This window comes from Festucalex cinctus, chromosome 14, assembly GCF_051991245.1.
Source record: "Festucalex cinctus isolate MCC-2025b chromosome 14, RoL_Fcin_1.0, whole genome shotgun sequence".
Classification (NCBI taxonomy): Eukaryota; Metazoa; Chordata; class Actinopteri; order Syngnathiformes; family Syngnathidae; genus Festucalex; species Festucalex cinctus.
In genome coordinates this window covers 13,331,120-13,350,506 of record NC_135424.1, presented here as the reverse complement: position 1 = coordinate 13,350,506, position 19,387 = coordinate 13,331,120, and the positions used below count along the sequence as shown (strand labels likewise).

General features: G+C 39.6%; 1 protein-coding gene across 6 annotated transcripts in view; it reads left to right on the top strand.

The window, feature by feature from the left end:
* fgfr2 (fibroblast growth factor receptor 2) overlaps positions 1-19,387 on the top strand; it is a 40,616-nt gene that overhangs the window by 16,165 nt on the left and 5,064 nt on the right. For 3 of the 6 annotated variants that reach the window (XM_077495788.1, XM_077495783.1, XM_077495784.1), the window contains 10 exons: positions 787-910; positions 4,341-4,531; positions 6,054-6,198; positions 8,568-8,768; positions 9,809-9,947; positions 12,482-12,603; positions 13,372-13,482; positions 14,561-14,751; positions 15,239-15,361; positions 16,690-16,760. In XM_077495788.1, the coding sequence (XP_077351914.1) occupies positions 787-910; positions 4,341-4,531; positions 6,054-6,198; positions 8,568-8,768; positions 9,809-9,947; positions 12,482-12,603; positions 13,372-13,482; positions 14,561-14,751; positions 15,239-15,361; positions 16,690-16,760 (1,418 nt within the window). Of the gene's footprint in view, positions 1-786; positions 911-4,340; positions 4,532-4,701; positions 4,841-6,053; positions 6,199-8,567; positions 8,769-9,807; positions 9,948-12,481; positions 12,604-13,371; positions 13,483-14,560; positions 14,752-15,238; positions 15,362-16,689; positions 16,761-19,387 lie in introns of all 6 variants that reach the window. The other 3 variants (XM_077495787.1, XM_077495786.1, XM_077495785.1) reach the window with 3 other exon arrangements.

Below are 19,387 nucleotides of genomic sequence, written 5' to 3'. Positions count from 1 at the left end.
ATGCAACATGAAGATAGCTAAAGGCGGATTGTCGCATCACTAGGAGCGTTTAAGGTGAGGATTGTGTTAACGTAGCTGCTAATATTGCATCTTTACAATGCAGACAAAAAAAAAAAAAGCAGCCAGGTGAAAATGATACATTCAGCCTGTCAGACAAACCTCAGGTTGCTCATTTCCTTTTTTTTTTGTTTTGTTTTGTTTTGTTTTGTGAACAAATGTTAGACAAAAGCCGTACCTGAGCCCAACCCTGTGGCATAAGCGCCCCTTTGTGTTGAAATGTGGGCTTGTCTCGCTCCAGTCACTCCGAATGTAGACAGAAATCGTTTTTATTGTTGCTTGCTCATGTGAGACCCACACACCAATGCAACTCATTTAGCGTATTGAAATCATCAAAATAAGGACAAGGTTCTTGGTTTTTTTTTTGGCAACAGGCGTGCTCAGTTACCACCAGACTTCATTTCATTGTTATATGACTTAGAAGTATTTTTATACATAACATGTATCAATATATAATAATGCTAATAATATAAATCCTAATAATAATAATATCATTTCTCCTTAAAATTATATGGAAAATAATGGCAGTTTTCAATCCTAATTTTTAATTTCCAACTGTTCTGCCATTTTATCTTAACATTCAAACATTTGTCTTGAAATACTTAAAAGATTTGTAAAGTATTGTAGTATTTTTGTATTATCTTATCTTATTATATATTGCACTGACATGTTTGGAGGGTTTTTTTTTGTTTTAACTCCTTTTATAAATCTTCTGACTTGCTTCTGAAGGTACGAAGTCAGCACTGGACCCTTATCATGGAAAGTGTGGTTCCATCGGACAAAGGCAACTACACCTGTTTGGTGGAGAATGAGTTTGGATCCATCAGCCACACCTACACCTTGGATGTTGTGGGTCAGTAATGACAACATACAAATCTTAGTGCATCTCCATTTTTCCCTATTTTTTTTTTTTTTTTTTTTTTTTTTTTTTTTTTACATTATTTCGATGAAACTGAATGCATACATCTCAGAAACGTAAAATTGAAAAAACATGGACATGTTTTTTTCCCACATTGCAGCGGCATTATGCTAATTTAGGAGTGGAGGGATGGCAAGCGTAAATTTCCCCTATGTGGCCTTTTCACTTGGTTAGTCCTTTAGAAGAAGCAACAATTTTCTAGTCAATAGTTTGCATTGAAAATACAGACTGAGACTTCTATTGTGTCATGGAATAATAATTAGATGATAATTTAGTGTCTACGTCAGGAGCACACGCAGTGCTTGGGTCAGCACTACTACACACATCAAACTGGTCAACCCTTCTTAATGACCCTTGGAGCATACAAAAGCAACGTGTTTGTTTTTTTTCTGCTGAGTTAGCAGAATCAATAGTCAGTAGCATAACAGTAGGATAGCGACTGAGAATCGATGCGAGCATGTACCGGTATGTTATGGTGCAGACTCTCATTAGGACTTGCTTGAGTTGCTTACAAGTAATCACATGGACTTACTTATCCGAGTGAAAAGGTCAATAACAATCCACAACTCATATTTGATCCACATAGAGACGTTAAGCGTCCACTGCTCACTCCATGAGAATGTGTTGTGTCACGTTTCTTTCTGTGTTTTATCAAATGGAGATAAAATACCCGAGGGTTCTTACACAATGAGCGTATCGCCAAATGCACATAAATACACACTCCCTAATTCAGCCCCCCTTCTCTGGTTAACTCCGCAGTAAGCCAAAGCTGTGCTTTCGACTGCATTTTTCTCTTTTTGTTCTTTTTTATAGCCAAGCAGTAAAGCCTCTAAACGTCTGGCTCCACATCCACTGCCCCCTGCAACCTCTTGCTTCATTTTACTCCTTTATAATGTGCTGCACAAAGGGAGAGCAGGGTTTGAAACTGAAAAGGAGGAGAAACAGAATAGACTGCTCTAATCAGTGTTTTTTTTCCCAAAATGACAAGATTAGCAGCTAAAACAAGGTGAAACTAGTGACTTGTGGCTCAAACTGGCCCCCTGAAGAAAGAGCAGCGGTTGGATACGTATGATGAGAGGACACATGGGGGAGTCAAAAGAGACGCCGTCACCCAGTGGCCCTTGGTTATTTTGACCGTTTCTTCTTGTTTTGTTAGGCAGAGCGTTCATACAGTATCCTGCATTCTGTCACAAATCATAACCTTGTTAATATAACCAGCCAAATGTTCAAAAATTCAAAATCAGGTTATCACTAATAATAGCTGTTAGGGATATGAAAGTTCACTTTTATTTTATATATGGATTAAATTATAAAAGTGGACCTTTCTCAATCTCGAGATGACATCTTCCCCTCTTTTCGTCATTGCTCTCTTGTGTTTGGGATGGGATGCCTGCCAATGACTCCCATCATGATTGTTCCGGTAGAGTGTATTTCCACAGGACATTAAATAGTGACAAATGAATCCGTTTTGCCAGTTTTTTTGTTTTTTTTTTAATTGTCGCTTGTAGTTTTACATTTACATTGGGAAAAGTGAGAAGGGAACATAGTTCATCTCGAATGTCTGTCAAAGTGTTAGAGCAATGGTGTCCAAACAGTGGCCCGGGGGGCCATTTGCAGCCCGCCATCCATTTTTCAGCGGCCCATTGTACATACTAAAAATTACATTTGACATGGCTCATAAGGCTAGTTAAAAGAAATTAATAAATCGGATGGGGATCACTACTATTAATGAATTTGTTTATATACTAGAGCTTTTCTAGATCTGCAAAAGTACAAGTAAACACTATGACTAAAATAATACAGTTTGAATAGAAATCTGTTGTATAGTAATTTGTCACAAAAATAACTAGGAAATATAAATATATAATGTATTGCCTGGTGTTTAATTAATAAATGAAAGTAAAATTTTGAGTTTGAATTTCAAAATGGCCCTTGCATCCTCCCATTTTTCTGTCAATGAAAAAGTTTGGACACCCCTGCTTTCGAAGGTGAACATGTTTTTGCTTGATAGAGACTAAAAAGAACAGCAACAAAAAAAAAACTGGTGGTGGGTAATGGACACTGCTAACACGACAGCAATATAGGAATTAGGATAAGGAGTGGGAAAGTGGAGTGAGAATCTGACACATTGTAAAAAATGTACAGACAGACAAAGAAGCAAGCAAACTCTATTTCTCATCACATTTTGTCATTTAGTAACTATGAATTCCTAGGCCTCCATCTTTAACTTGTATGCTGCACTGCACTTACCTTCAGGCATTGTTTGAAAAGGCAATGCAGTGCCTCAGGCTGAGTGATGTCATTCTATGTGAATGTGCGTGCGTGTGCGTGTTTGTGTGTGTGTGTGTGATGGAAGCGAGTGGTTGCTGTCAGTGTGGGGGTCGGTGTGCTCCTCAGCACGCTTGTGGCGGCCCGGTGCAGTTTGAAAGGGAGCATTGTTCAACAGGTCTCGCTCTGTTTGGATTTGCAGTCCAAATGTTTGCCTGCAGAAGAATGCAGATAGCGGGACATGTTGGGGGTGCCGTGAAGGTGTTTCACTTTCCAACACACATGCGAGCATAACTCTCCAACTGCCATGCCGCGCAAACACCTAACTTTGTGGAAGTCCTTCTCCAGCACTGAAATTCCTTTCAGGATATATGGCCGCGTCTTTAGAATTATGCGAGGCCTCCAAATGATTGTCCGATAACGAGAGCGGTCGTGTTTCTGCCTGTCCACGTTTACCAGGAAATCTTTGCACACAGAACTCAGGAAGTCCTGGAGATACTGTAATCGTTAAAATGAAATGGATGATCTAAAGATGTTTACCATCTGCTTTCAAGATATTTTACTTTAGCCATTCCCACCAAGTTGAACAGTTCTTGTGTTCCACTGTAGATATTGTAGGTGGGATGACAATATTTGTGTCAGTAGTGTGTCACCAGACTTGCGCAACCTACTCATGAGAGAAGAGAAATGAACAACACTGGTCATAAGAAAGCAAAGTGTAGGGTAAAGCAACTTTTCCATCAGGACATACAGTTCAAACGGTTGCGATCGATTAAACACTGATAAAGCTTATATTTGGTTGAAATGAGGTTTAGGAGTTATTTTTGTTGTGACAAAGAACACAACAAGAAGTCCACACACCCCAGTTCAAATGCTACATTTTGTCATATAAGAAACTGAGATCAAGATAAATCAGTACAAAACATTTTCCAACATCTTCCTCCATTCTGAATGCCACTGATTAAGCCCAAAATGATTTTGAAATGATTTAGCTTGGGCTTATTTTTGTCTGTGTATATGTTTTATTATATCCATTGTATATTTTGTATGTCTCTTTAAAGTTGTCTAAACTAAAAAGCCCCTTCCCTGTTTCCAGAACGGTCCCCTCACCGACCCATCCTCCAAGCTGGTCTGCCCGCCAACACATCCGTCTATGTTGGGGAAGACGCCCGCTTTGTCTGTAAAGTGTATAGCGACGCCCAACCTCATATCCAGTGGCTGAAGCACATCACCCAAAACGGCAGTCGCTACGGTCCCGATGGGCACCCATATGTCAAAGTGCTAAAGGTACGTCATCGTTTGTATTCTCCTGATTGGATTCAAGCTGATAATGTTCTCTCCTCAACGATATATTATGATAATAGGTCTTTTGTGGCTCGTGGTGTCTTCTCCTTCTCCTACATTTGCATGTATGATTCCAATGTTGACCTTATCCTGTCATAATGTGTGGATTTCAGCGTTCAGGAATTAACAGCTCCAACGCCGAGGTGCTCAACCTCACCAACGTGACGCCGGAAGACGCCGGAGAGTATATCTGTAAAGTCTCCAATTATATAGGCGAAGCCAGCCAGTCAGGCTGGCTGACTGTCTTGCCAGGTAACCCAAAGACCTGACCGGCCTTCCCTCTTCTCCTGGTGTGCTTTCCTGGGCTTCAACCCTGACCTGCTGTTTTGTGGCGGTCCTATCGGTGGTGTCTTGGTGGTCCTGGGTCCTCCCGAGCGTCTCTCCCCTAATGTTACACCTTTGCGTTGCAGCTGCTGACACTGGTGGAGCTGCCTACCTAAACACTAAAATTGCCACAGCACACGCGTTTGTTTCTTATTTCTTGTCTTGTACGCTGTATCAATACATATGGAGGACCGAAATTGCTAAAATTAAAATTAAATAAAAGACTAAATAAAAAAATAAAAAAACTAAATGAACAAAAGTGAAAATAAAAATATATATAAAAATATAATAAAAAAATTAAATGCCAGAACAGTAATTATATATATATATATATATATATATATATATATATATATATATATATATATATATATATATATATATATATATATATATATATATATATATATAAAAGTAAATACAAAAAAATAAAAAACGAGATTCAAAAAATGAAAATAAATGTAGAAATAAATACAAAAATAAATATATAGAATTAAATATCAATACATTAAACACTGTTCTCACATTTATTTATTTCAAGCTGTTGACACTCATCAGGTCGAAATGTTATTCAAATGTGGGGGCGGTCTTGGTTTGGGCTCATTCATTTAGGGCTATACATTTTGTTGTTTTTATTTCCATTTATATATTTTTTTGTATTTAATTTTTGAATTATATTTTTTATAAATGATTTTAATTTTAATTTTATTCATGTAGTTATTTATTTTTCATTTTGGCAGTTTTGGTCCTCCATACGATGTCGTGTATGTAGCAGTTCTCTCCATGCTCTCTTGTGTTTTTGTGTGCATGTGCCCGGTCTAATGTCAGCATTAGACTGGCCTCTAGTTCTAGTCCCTTGGTTTGGCTATGGGATGTTTTATCTTATTTGTTTGCCTTTAATTTCAGATGTTTTGGTGATTTATTGGGCTCTTTATTGTTGTTTTGTCCACCTCACCCCCCTACCTTTTTTCATCCACTCAACATCTTTGCTCTAGATGGGAATTCAACGTTGGACACCACTCTTTTATTTATTTCTTGGTGTTTTGGGTCTCATTTTTTTCTTCTCTCTCTATCCTCCCCCCCTTCTTATCATCTACCCTCTCCTTTTTCTTTTCCACCTCCTCCTCCTTCCTCTCTCCAGACCGCGGGTGTAAACACCACAGATAAGGAGATAGAAGTTCTCTACTTGCCCAATGTAACATTTGAACATGCTGGGGAGTATACGTGCTTGGCGGGTAATTCTATTGGGATCTCCTATCACACTGCTTGGTTGACGGTGCTTCCAGGTAAATACACGGTTCAACTGTCCTCTCCTTACATTTCTATCATGGTCCAACATTTTTAGATTATGTGGTTTGGAGAAGGCCACTCTTCCCTCTGGAGTAGAAGTCACATATAGTTGAAATATTCAATGACTCAGTTGATCTTGCGTGGTCGTAACCCAAGATTGTGTCATGCAACAGTGACAAGGGGCATATATTCTTTAATATAATCTGGACTGGGAAGCCGTTGAAAGCCCAAAGCAGATAAGAATGTCGTTTGCAGACAAATTATTATAACTCGGGGACGGAAGTTGAGCTCCCAAAGCAGCTTGAGTGTCTCCAGACTCCAAAGGGAAGGGAGGAATTGTCTCCCACCTTTTCTTCTGTCACATCTCGCCTGCTCCTTCAACAAAGCATTTCATTGACATATTTTGGTTGTCAGCAACTCTCTTTTCCTGGCTCTGATAATTGTCGTCTTTTGAGTCTTTATTTCTTATTGAAATAAAGAGTGAAAGTTAAAGTTCAGTTTATGCATGGAATTTGGCTTTACTTTCCAGATTATCAGAGCCCAAACTCAGTTTATGAAGCAAAACTCATTCATGTATGTGAGAGCTGTGTTATTTGCATCCATTAATCAACTTTTGTGATGTCATCTCTTTTCACTACCACAATACAGGCCTGTAATTGTGCATATGAGAGTATTCAGTATATTAGAGATCTTCGATACCACTTTTTTCAGACCAATACCAGTACTCAACTGTTGAGTCGTCACTGATACCAAGTACCGATAGCACTCAAACTTTTTTTTTAATACAAAAAATTTCCAGGAAATAAAAATGACAGGTAATTTTAAACAATGACCTTAACTCATTCACTCCCAGCTAATTTCACAGAAGCAACTGGATTTTGACTGATTTTGTAAGGCTCACAGAATATTGTGTTCTATTGCTATAAAAACATGGAACCTACTAAAAGAAAGACTAGTCTCTTCTTTCATAAGCTAAAAAAAAAAGTATATTTGGATCTAGTTGCGTTTTGCAGCAACTAGCATTAGATTATAGCTAAGTTTAGTCATTATTCACAAACCTGATGAAAACACTGGGGAAAAGAGCTTGTTTTAACATGGCCCGGGTTGATCTCTTATACTCTGCTGCCACCTGCTGGCCTTTTATTTATTTATTTTTATTTTTATTTTATTATATTTTTTTTTCATAACTACCATTGCTTTAAGAGACCTCTTCAGGTCAGAAGCTGCATCAAAGCCTTCTGTGTGCTCTAGCATAGAAAAAAACAAAAAGTGTATAAATACATTTTTGGTAGGGAAGGCAAAGTATTAAAAAACTTATTTATACATTTTTTGGGTTTGAATGAGTTAATATTCCACGGTCTTATTTTCACCTAAGAAATTAATAGTAATATTTCTTATAATTTCTATTTTCTAGCTCCGTTTCAGCAGTTTACACCGAGCCAAAATGACGAAATACAGAAATATTTCTATTTTTAGAACTTTATTAAAACAGAGTCACATCAGCTGAAAACTAGTATCAATTGCCACTAATGTTCAGTAAATGTTTTATCTTACAAAATTGTTGACTAGATGTGAGTCATAACAAAATGAAGAAAATAAGCAATGCAATTATTGAAATAGTCAAGTCAAAACAACATCAATAAAACTGTAATTTTATGAAAATGAGTATAAATGCATACAAAGATGACACCTGCTCGATATGAGTCATCCGTAAATTTACACTTGTATACAATTTTAACAAACTGTGAAATAATTAATAATTCAATGTTTTTACACCCAGAAGTCTTTTTTTTTTTCTGCAAAGGTACTACAAACACTAACATTTTGAAACCTCATTTTTGCTCTTGTTTAATGGACTTTTTTTTTTTTCCCCAACAAACATAAACGTTATTTCTCTTTTTATCATGGCCTAAATACTCCTTCATAAGAAAATTACTCTGGGAGTAGTATGTACTCTATTACTCACACCAACAGTCTCCTCCTTAGATGGCGTGCAGGCGTCTTAATTGGCTTCATAATACAAAAGAGCACGTTCATAATTTTGAGGGTTCATTTAGTCCATCTCTGAAGCACAAACACACATCCATGAAACCATTTCTTGCACTCTTTCGTGTGTGAAATTAAGTGAGGTGTGTGTTGTCTTTTTCTTGGTGTGCTCACATTAGCTCCTCTCTCACATGGTACACTCGGCATGCTGGTACCTGGAGACAAGCGATAGTTCCGTTAAGGTTGATGGTGATTACATTTACACACGAGTCACCCCTACAGCATCTGTGTCTGTGTTCATCCATGTGCAAGAGAGATCAGTACTTTTCCTTTAATCAAACAATCTCTTTCTCACTGCACCTTCCTTCATTTGCATCAGCTGCAGAGAAAAACGTGGAAACCCTTTCGCCCGATTACGTGGAGATCGCCATTTACTGCGCAGGCGTCTTCCTCATCGCATGCATGGTGGTCATCGTGGTGGTGTGCCGCATGAGGAACACGGCCAAGAAACCGGATTTCAGCGGCCAGCCTGCAGTTCACAAACTCAGCAAACAGATCCCTCTGCGCCGCCAGGTAACAGAAAGTAGATAAAGAGTTCTATGGCACTTAACACCTCTAGAGGAGCACAACAGATACAAGACAAAAATAATGTTTGGTTGGTAAAATTTAAATACACATTAGAAATAAACATTTAAAATATGCGCCCCCCGAATTCAAGACATGGGTATAGGATTTACTGGGGAACAAAATGAACACGGAGTAGCCTTTTCATTTGCTCAACTTGGTATTACAAATCATGCAGTAAGGATGCTGAACCCCATTACTCAACTCAACCCAGCATTTATAGAACACTTTAAAACAACTTGCGTTGTTATCTTAAAATGGAAGCCGAGGGTGAGCAGATCAAATGAAAACATCATAGGCCCCAGAATTGAACCCTGTGGAACACCTTACAATCTGTTATATATGTGGAGTCATAGTGCACATATTCATTCGACCATTTTTTTTTTTTTGCTCAATATAGTTAGTATGAAGGGATTACAATAATAAAGAAATAACCAATAGCCACAAGTAAATTACTGAGCGCACCAAATTCCATGCTGCACAGGCCAAGCAATGTCATGTGATCACCTGCAGCCAATGATAGCCAAGCGAATCAGATGAGTCGGGTGTGTGACTTGCCCACCACCGAACCCCTGGGGTTTGAACCCAGGTTAAGAACCACTTGTCCAATATATGAATTTGTATGTTTGATACATGCTTTTTCTTCACATGAAAATGAAAAGGTATGAAAACATGTTGGATGAACCCTGCAGAGACTGAATCCTGTGTGGAGGTAAGGTGAGGGTGGAAAACAAGAAGCACGGAAAGCTGCTTATCACACATTCTTGGTGTTCACTTCTTCACAGTCATCAACACAGATTCATATCACCGAAGATAACACAGGAAGTTCTGAAATGAAGCGTATTAATATGCCTGCATGTGCAAACATTGCTGATAATATCGAGTACTGAAGCAATACAGATGTGCGTAAAGCAACTCCTCTAGTGATGTCCAAGAGCTTTGTCTGTCCTTTGAACCTAGATAGTGGTGATCAGCCAATCTCTTTGCATCTGTAGGTGTCAGCTGACTCCAGCGCTTCCATGAACTCCAACACGCCACTCGTACGCATCACCACGCGGCGGAGTTCTGCACACGATGACCCGATTCCTGAGTACGACCTACCTGAGGATCCGCGGTGGGAGTTTGCTAGAGACAGGTCAGCAGATTTGATCATTGTCCCAATTTGTCAGGAATATGAGTCGTTCAATTGCTCTGCTTGCCATAAAGGGGAAATCAAGTTAGAAACTTTATGGCTCCATTATTCTAAATATAGTATTCTGATGAATATTTTGTTTGTGTAATATGAATTAAACAGCAAAATCCACCCATTTTTATCCATCTCAGTGGGCGGCTAATATTACCACTTTTGGTCAACTGAAAATAACATGACAGTTGCTCAGTGCTCAGGTAACGACCAATCATGGCTCAGCTTGTGAATGTCACATGTCCAAACTCAGAAAACAGATAAGTCCTGATTGGTCGTTAACTGAGCCCTGAGCAACTGTGGTGTCATTTTCAGTTGACGGAAAGTCGCAAAATAGCCGCCCCTGAAGATGGATAAAAATGGGTGGATTTTGCTGCTCAATTCATATTCTACAAATGCAATATTAATCAGAATGGGCACATAGAACATTATTATAATTATCACAACATATTATTTAAAAAAAAAAAAAAGAAAAAAAAAAGGCTTGACCTTATAATATAAACTCAATAAAACAACAGCGGCCCTATAAACTTATACAGATATATATTATCCATCCATTTTCTTGACCGCTTATTCCTCACAAGGGTCGCGGGGGCTGCTGGCGCCTATCTCAGCTGGCTCTGGGCAGTAGGCGGGGGACACCCTGGACTGGTTGCCATCCAATCGCAGGGCACACAGAGACGAACAACCATCCACACTCACACGCACACCTAGGGACAATTCGGAGCGCCCAATTAACCTGCCATGCATGTTTTTGGAATGTGGGAGGAGACCGGAGTACCCGGAGAAGACCCACACGGGCACGGGGAGAACATGCAAACTCCACCCAGGAAGGTCCGAGCCTGGATTCGAACCAGAGACCTCAGAACTGGGAAGCGGACGTGCTAACCACTCGGCTCCCGTGCCGCCCAGATATATATTATAATATATAATGCTTTATAATGAGAAAAAAAAGATATTTTCCTCAGGCTGAATCCATGTCTGTATTTCTGTTTGGGCCTTTATACTGCTCGTGTCGCCCGACGCCTGAGGGATCATGTTGGAATTGCAGAATGCTGAGGAATGCAAACATTTGCGGCTTGTGCAGAGGAAAAAATAACATCAATTATGTGTGGCTGTATGGACAGAATGGTGGCCATTGAGTGTGGCGAGCGCGTGTAGACAGATAGGGGATTGTGTTACTGTGGCAAGCTGCTAGCCTCGGGTCCCGGACCTCTCTTGGCCTGCAGTGTGAGTTTACATAGCCAAGATGTTGAAAATTAGGGGTGAGTCCAACACTTGTCAATCAAAAGATGAAGGAAAACAAATACAAACAACTAAAACTATACATGGCTGACAGTGTCAATGGAAAGTCTTTATCGACTTTACCCTTTTTTTTTCACCACCTACACGTGATTCCAGCTAAAAGCTTACGTGTGAATTATCCTTCACTGTAACATAGTTTACATTTACAATATGGCATGCCAAACATAGGTAATTACATTTCCATATGGAACTGTGGTGAGGTCCGCTGGTGTGGCAGCAACTTGGCAGCTGTCACCCATCACAAGTTAATGTGTCTGGGCTGAGAGAGCTTGTGTAATGGCACAAGTAAAGCACATATTAACATGTGCCAAAGCATGGTAAACAGTTTAGAAATTGAGTGCCTTCCCAGGCTTTATCAGATTTTTGCAATATCCAGCTTTCTAACAACTGGTCTTACAGCAGTCAGTGTGCCAATGAAGCACACACCTTCGATACAGGACTGGCAGCTAAGCTGGTGAAAAAGGTTAAAAAAATAAAAATAAATAAGTAAATGGCTTCACGTTGCAGCTTTTGGGGAAAATTTTGGATAATAAGCCTACACATCTGACAAGTATTGTTCTAACAAAGAGATGACTAGGAAAAACGGCGAAGCCATGCTAATTGCTAAGCTAACCTAAGACTGGCACGGCTAGCGCGTTTAACACGGGAATTTAGTGCTTGGGGTGATTGAGTCCACTTTTCGCAGATGTCTGTCTGGAACCGCGTTAAGGGCGGAGAACATCCAACTTTAACCAACAAAATAGAATAATAATAATAAGAATAATGTGTCTAGACTGCGGAGAGAAACTCAGTTTGGCTTTGCTTCTAGACAAGAAACTAGAGTTTGCTGTGAATTTAAGAAATTAAACTCTTCCTTATATAGAAAATAAATCCCATTGTTCATTTGTTCCATTGTCACATTTTTTATTGTTTAATAAAACCTTTCTTCAGGATTAACCTTTAAAAAAAATGCTCCACACATTTAGAAAGTTGCAACTCAAATGAAGTCATTGATTTGCAAAACTGCTCCACTAAGAAAAAAAAAAATTCGACCCATGCAAAGATGAAGCAAGCTTGATTCTGACCCTCTTTTACTCTCATGCACAATCAGTTTTATTTATTAGAAGTGAGTCACATTAATTTCTTCTACTCTGTATTTCATCTCCTGATCAGAGTCGTTTTTTTATTGCATGTGGCTGCAGGTTGACCCTGGGCAAACCACTCGGCGAGGGCTGCTTCGGCCAAGTTGTAATGGCAGAAGCTCTTGGCATTGATAAAGACAAACCCAAAGAGGCTGTAACTGTCGCTGTCAAAATGCTAAAAGGTAAGTAGATCTTGAGGTTGTAACTATAAACGCCTGACTTGGGACCAAAAATCAAACTACAGGGATGCCGTGTATACCACTTAACGTTGTGTGGGCAACTTGAGCACGTTTAATATGGGATAGATGCTCCAGTGAGAGTTCATTGCAGGGCAAAGCGGAGCCTGGGGGAGTCATTACTATTTGTTATTGGTACTTGTAGAATGACACCTATGAGGATGGCGGGTCGGCTAGGTAAGGGTGAGAAGTGGTCACATAGCTGACCCCAGAGCAGCAGCTGGCAGGAGCTCATTCAGCACCCACACAAAGACGCGAGTCACACTGCTGTTATTAATAAAAGCAGGGGCAATAGTGGGGAAGGATCAGGTAAAGCAGCAGAAGGAGCCCGTCTATAGAAATGCGCTCTTTAGTAAAGCTCGTCATGCAGAGGAATTCCGGCAATGTCATTCTAGCTGTGCGGATACAAGCACTCTCCTATGAAAAGTGAGCTCGTGCAGCAGATAATGAATCCAGATTGAGCATCTTTAAGTCATTCTCTTCTCCGCCCCTTGGCACCGAAAGGATGCTCCTGTAGTCTGCACGAGGAGATCCCCTCAGTGCTGTAACTTTAGTCCACATTGTCTGTCAGCTGCGTTTAATCAAAGCACTACAAAACAAGGTGCTGTCTGACTGGCTAACAATGAGCTCCGAGTCAAGGGTTAGAAGGAAGGCAGGACGTGGGCGTGTTTGTTTTCCCTGCGCAATTTTCCATCATTCCTCTTCTGCTTTTAGATGACGCCACGGAAAAGGACTTGTCTGACCTGGTGTCGGAGATGGAAATGATGAAGATGATGGGTAAACATAAGAACATCATCAATCTTTTGGGGGCCTGCACACAAGATGGTAAGCAAAAAGGTCTATGTCTCTCGGGCAGGGATGGGCAACGCATGATTCAATTTTTTTGTTAGTTTTTTGTTAAAATAAACAAATAAATAAATAAAAAATAGGGGACCCCCCCCCCCCCAAAAAACAAACAAACAAACAAACAAACAAACTTTTTTTTATTCATTTATTTACAAAATTAATTCACTAAATAATTTATTTATTGATTTACAACCTCTATTAATTATTAATTTAAAAAAATATATATTTTCCATGAAGAACAGAGGGGAACATTCTGGAAAAATCAGTGAAAAACCAAAATGTAAAAAAATATTTGTTAAAAAAGAAAAGAAAGAAAAGAAAAAAACAATCCCTAAATTTGCAAATCTGTGGGTGCCAAACTGCAAGTCTTCTTAAGTTGTAATATCGCTACTTACCACTAGATGGCAAACGTCTTAGTTGTGCTTAATTTGAGCCTTAAACCCATATCCCACTTGAGGGGCAAACATTTTCAAAGGCGGCAAATGTTGATTACTCTTGGGGGTTCATTCAAGGTCCCACTGTTCTCTAAATGTTCTTTAAACATTCTCTACGCATTTTTAAGGAAGTGTCTCTGAGTGTTGTTAGATAGCTAGTTGTTCTGGACTAGAATTTCTGAATTTGGAATTGCAAATCATGCAGTTAGGACATTGACTGCCATCACTCAACTCAACTCTATATTTATAAAGCACTTTAAACCACTGTTTTCTTAAGATGGAACCTCGGGACGCCAGATACAATGAAAACAGTAGAAGCCCTAGAATTGAACCCTGTGGAACGCCTTATATTCCGTTTTACATGTGAATTCATATTGCACATATTTGTCCGACCACTTTCTTTTCTTGCTCAACATAGTATGAAGGGATTACAATAATAAAGAAATTACATGATGTACCATCACAACAGCCGCAAGTCGCCTATTTGTAGCACAAATTATGGCCCCTCTAGCATTTAAGTTGCCCATGTGGAACCCTCTAGAACACAAAACAGTTTTTCTTTAGTGCACTGACACTAATTTAAGCACATTCAACAAGTCAATGCCATTTTTCGTCCAATGCAGGCCCCCTGTATGTGATCGTGGAGTACGCCTCCAAAGGTAACCTCCGGGAGTACCTCCGAGCCCGCCGACCCCCCGGGATGGAATACTCCTACGACATCGCCCGCGTCTCTGACGAACAGCTCACTTTCAAAGATCTGGTGTCTTGCACTTATCAAGTGGCACGCGGCATGGAGTACCTTGCATCGCAAAAGGTAAGCGACGTCAAACAGATTTTTGTTGCCGTAGCGATTGTGTTGCATGAAGGAAGGTTTTGCTACGGCCGCCACTTGTGAGTCACTGTGGGAGTTTTATCTTTTAAAAACATTGATGTCACCCCCCCTGTCCAAGCCCGTCATTGTGTCTCATCCCATGACAAAGGCCCCTCTGTGTGGAGGAATTGTTTTGTTTTGTTTTCCTCAATAGTAGTGCAGCCATGTTGTCCAAAGACAGCCTCACGCTCCCGCTCACTGTTGGAATGCAACACTCACTCGCACACACGCACATTCTTGCACATGCGTGATCTACTGATCTGAGGCGGATCACGCATGTAACAAAGGCGGAATCCAAACTTTTCAGACTTTTATTCAGAGTTAATTTATTTGTAGAGTGACGTAAATGTCTTATTCTTCTTGTGCCCTCATTTTTTCCATTTTGCAACCCCACCCTCCCCCCTTTCTTTTCTCCCTCTCTCCATCCTAGTGTATACACAGAGACCTGGCAGCCAGGAATGTCCTGGTCACAGAAAGCAACGTCATGAAGATCGCTGACTTCGGTTTGGCCCGCGACGTCCATAACATCGACTACTATAAAAAGACGACCAATGTGAGTCACGGACGTGCATGTTGCACACATGCCATCCAGCTCTTTGAGGGACTGGCAAACTTGTGATTTATTCACCCATCCTTCAAATTCACTCTCTTCCCTCATCTTTCTTTTTCACTCTTTTCTTGGATTTGTGTCTTGGCAGAAGCCGCAGGTTCCCAGGCAGCCTGTGAATGTCGGGATTCTGTCCACTGCCTTGTTTATCCCTCACCCTCCTTTAGTTTCATAGGCACTTATACAATTAGCCTGAACGAGTGAGAGGGGGAGCAATTTAAATATAATTGACAACTGCATAGTGGCCCGGTGGCGTCTTTCCCACCGCAGAGCAGCCCAGTCCGCACGCCCTCATTTCGTATGCATGCTTGCCTTTTCGTCCCATGCACGATCATGCTGAGAACAAGCTGACAACAACAGTTGATGTTGGGAGAGTAAATGATGATTATGACATTGGCAGCCGTGACACTGATGACCATCGCTTATGTTTTTGGACAGAGCTGCCATTGTTTTGCTGCTTTGGATTTGTGTTGGCGTACAAACATGATTTTTTTTGGTCATAATTCTATTATCTACGTGTAATATCGATGAGTATGGCTACATCACAGTTCATCATTCACTCTCCAAGCAAGTTTTTTTTATTTTATAGTCTATCTATCTATCTATCTATCTATCTATCTATCTATCTATCTATCTATCTATCTATCTATCTATCTATCTATCTATCTATCTATCTATCTATCTATCTATCTATCTATCTATCTATCTATCTATCTATCTATCTATCTATCTATCAGTTGCAATAATGTTTTGATACCTACTTTTGCCTTTTTGTTTTTGTTTATATTTTTTTTAATGATTAATCCACAACTATTTGATTATCAAATTAATTGGTAATTGTTTTTTAAAATAATTTAGATACATTTTTTATTAGAAATTCTACAAATCCTCAGAATTTCAGCTTCTCAGCAGTAAATATTCAGTAAATAATGGTAAAAATTCACCAATTTCTGTTCTCCTCCATGATAGCAGACCAATTATCTTTGATTTGAATCAATACAACGATTGCTTTTACTTTGCAAAAATAATGAACGTTTTTTTTTTTTCCTATTTTATTTTTCGACATGTTATTGGCCAAACCAGAAACTGAATCATAATTTATTTGAAATAATGTCCTGTTTTTCAAAATTAAAACATTTTTATAGAATAAAAAAAAAAAAAGTATTGTCTCTATATGGTGTGGATTATTACCCATTGCAGATGACAAAATGCTGATCAGGCCAGAAATGGAAATTGATCATTTTATGAAGCTTTCCACTTTTGTTTGTCTTCAGGGTCGTCTTCCTGTCAAGTGGATGGCTCCCGAAGCGCTTTTTGACCGCGTCTACACTCACCAGAGTGACGTGTAAGTAATACTTAACAATAAGATAATAGTGATATTCATACGATCTGTACTTTTTATGTCTTGGGTTTATAGATGGAGGCGATTTTGAGGTGTTTGTTGGGTGGAGAGCTAGCAGCCTATAGGGGGCCAACGCTGGCCGGTTTGTGGCAAAAGTGAAGATTTCACGCTAGACTTGTAGCCAATGCCGTGTTACTAATCTGAGCAGCTTCAAAGGGCCCTGGAAGGAGCCCAGAACCCGCCAGTACCAACACCCCCACTGATTCACATTTTGCTTCTCCGTCCCAGCTCAGAAGCCTCCCAGCACCCGCCCTCTTTTTGGGCCCCCACACTCATCTAAGTGCAGCAAATCTGCAGCCCTGCATCCCAGTCCTCTTCCTGTCTCGCCCTCACTTTGAACATCGGGCTCATCGTTTTGAAGATGCTCAAAATAATCTTTCACCCCCACCATGCTTATTTTCATTCATCTGGCATGTGAATTGCTGACCCGTCACTGTCTCCTTTTTTTTTTTTTTTTTTTTTACGTTCAAGAACACTCATTCTAAAAAGAGAACAAAGGGAGAGCATTACTCCTTTTTGGTGTTTGAGTCGTATGCGAGCTGACAGCGTCGTTTGAAGTTTCTGCTCCAGACGCAGGCGGCACAGGGTGCATGTGGCAATTAGGTAAATGCCTCGCAAGCTGACCACGTACATTTGTGTGTCTTTGAGACATAAATGCACCAGTGGCAGTCACAATATGGAGCTCTTCCAGTTGGGTTGTGGAGTCCTCATCTGGAAGTGTTTATGTGTGCATGTGCGTGCGCCCGTAAATAATATCTGCATGTACACATGATGCCAGTCGTGTTCCACTGAGCTGCACCAATCAATCATAACAGGAGAGTGGATGGGAGTCAGCTAATTAGATTTCGTCACTCACTTTTAGTAATTGTTTTTTCCATCACATACAGCAACGTCTGAAAGCAAAAGCAAGAGGGCTGTTTAATTCACAAGCCACAACAGGCACAGGCAATCCCCACATGACATCAGATTAAATGAATACATGAATTGTAATGGAAGTCGTCCCTTGCAGCTCAATGAAAGAAAGATGGCAGCATGGTCAGTTGTTGGCAAGCGGGGGATTAAAATCAAACTTTGTAGGGCATCAGGCTCACAAGATCTTCTGACCACTTTCTTTCTTCTGCTCGACATATGAAGAGATTACTATAAGAAAGAAATCACAGGAGGCTGATAACTAATATTTGGAGCAGATATTCATTTTCAGTCAAAAATAGCGTCAACACAAAAATGGCGTCAATACAAAATAACAAACAACAAATTCCAACACTTAGCTTTATTGACATGTCTTTAAGCATTTTTATTAAACAACTTTTCATATTCTTAATTATAACATTCTAACAAATTATACAGTAAATCAAATAAAAAAAATTCAAATTAATTGAATGATAAAACTTTTTTCTTATCTTTATTTTAATTTCAGCAAAAGTTACAGAGGGTCAGCTGCATTTTATATGAAGTTATTATCAATTAATTAATAATTTAAACTATTTTACTATAAATTTAAGTAATTTAAAGTATTGATCTTCTGTAGTTAAATCAGATTGCAATGTATCTATTATTAGCCATCAGATAAAAAAAAAAAAAAAAGGCTCATGTCAATAAGCGTCAAAATTAGGGGTGCACCGATCACAATTTCCCAGCCTTGTTTTATTGGAAAGAATTGAACAATATCTGTGAAATAATACAACCGGGTTGTTTTAACTGTCAAAATGCTCAATATCGGCACCGATAATCGGCCTATCACTAATCTATAATCATTCTCCTCTTTTTCAATCTCATAACATTTCTAACAAACATGCTGTTTTTGTTGTCTCCTGAAAAGGGCCAAGGTTTCGGCCTGACGCCAACGATAATCTGCCTGTCACTATGTGCATAGAGACACAACACAGATTATTTTTAGTTAATAATAATAATAATAATAATAATAATAATAATAATAATAATAATAATAATAATACGTTTTGGACCAACTAAGTGAAATTGGATAATTTCACAGTTGGCTGGAACTCACTGGTGTAGTGTATCTATCAGTTGCACAGTTGTTTTCCGATTGATTAGCTGTCTGGAAGATATGCAAGGTGAAGTAAAAGGTCACATATTGATGCGTGTGCTTGTTTGTTGAGTCAAGGGTGGGCGCACGAGGACACGGACGCGCACGGCAAACGGGGTGACGCGGAGCTGAGAGCCATTTACAAAGTAGCCCAGAAAGGAGAGACGAGTGTGTCAACAAGACGGACCAGCATGATGCTGGTGCTGCTTGTGTAAACAGATGGAAGAAACTGATATATATCGGCAGTCCCACTTGCATGTTGCTTGCTACATTGTAAGATTGATCTTATGTGGGTTCAGTCTGTCTAAACTTGCCCCACATCAACAATCACGGAATCGGAGATATTTACAAACAGGAACTTTATTAATAGTTAATCAATAGGTCAGTTGGCCTGACCTGATTTTGTTGCCATTTGGGTGGTCCAGTTAGTTTTGGTGTGGAGTGATTCCACAATGTGTGTGTGTCGTTTTCACAGCAGGCACAAAAGCTATTGTTGAGAACAGGGCCGGAGTGGCACTGGGAG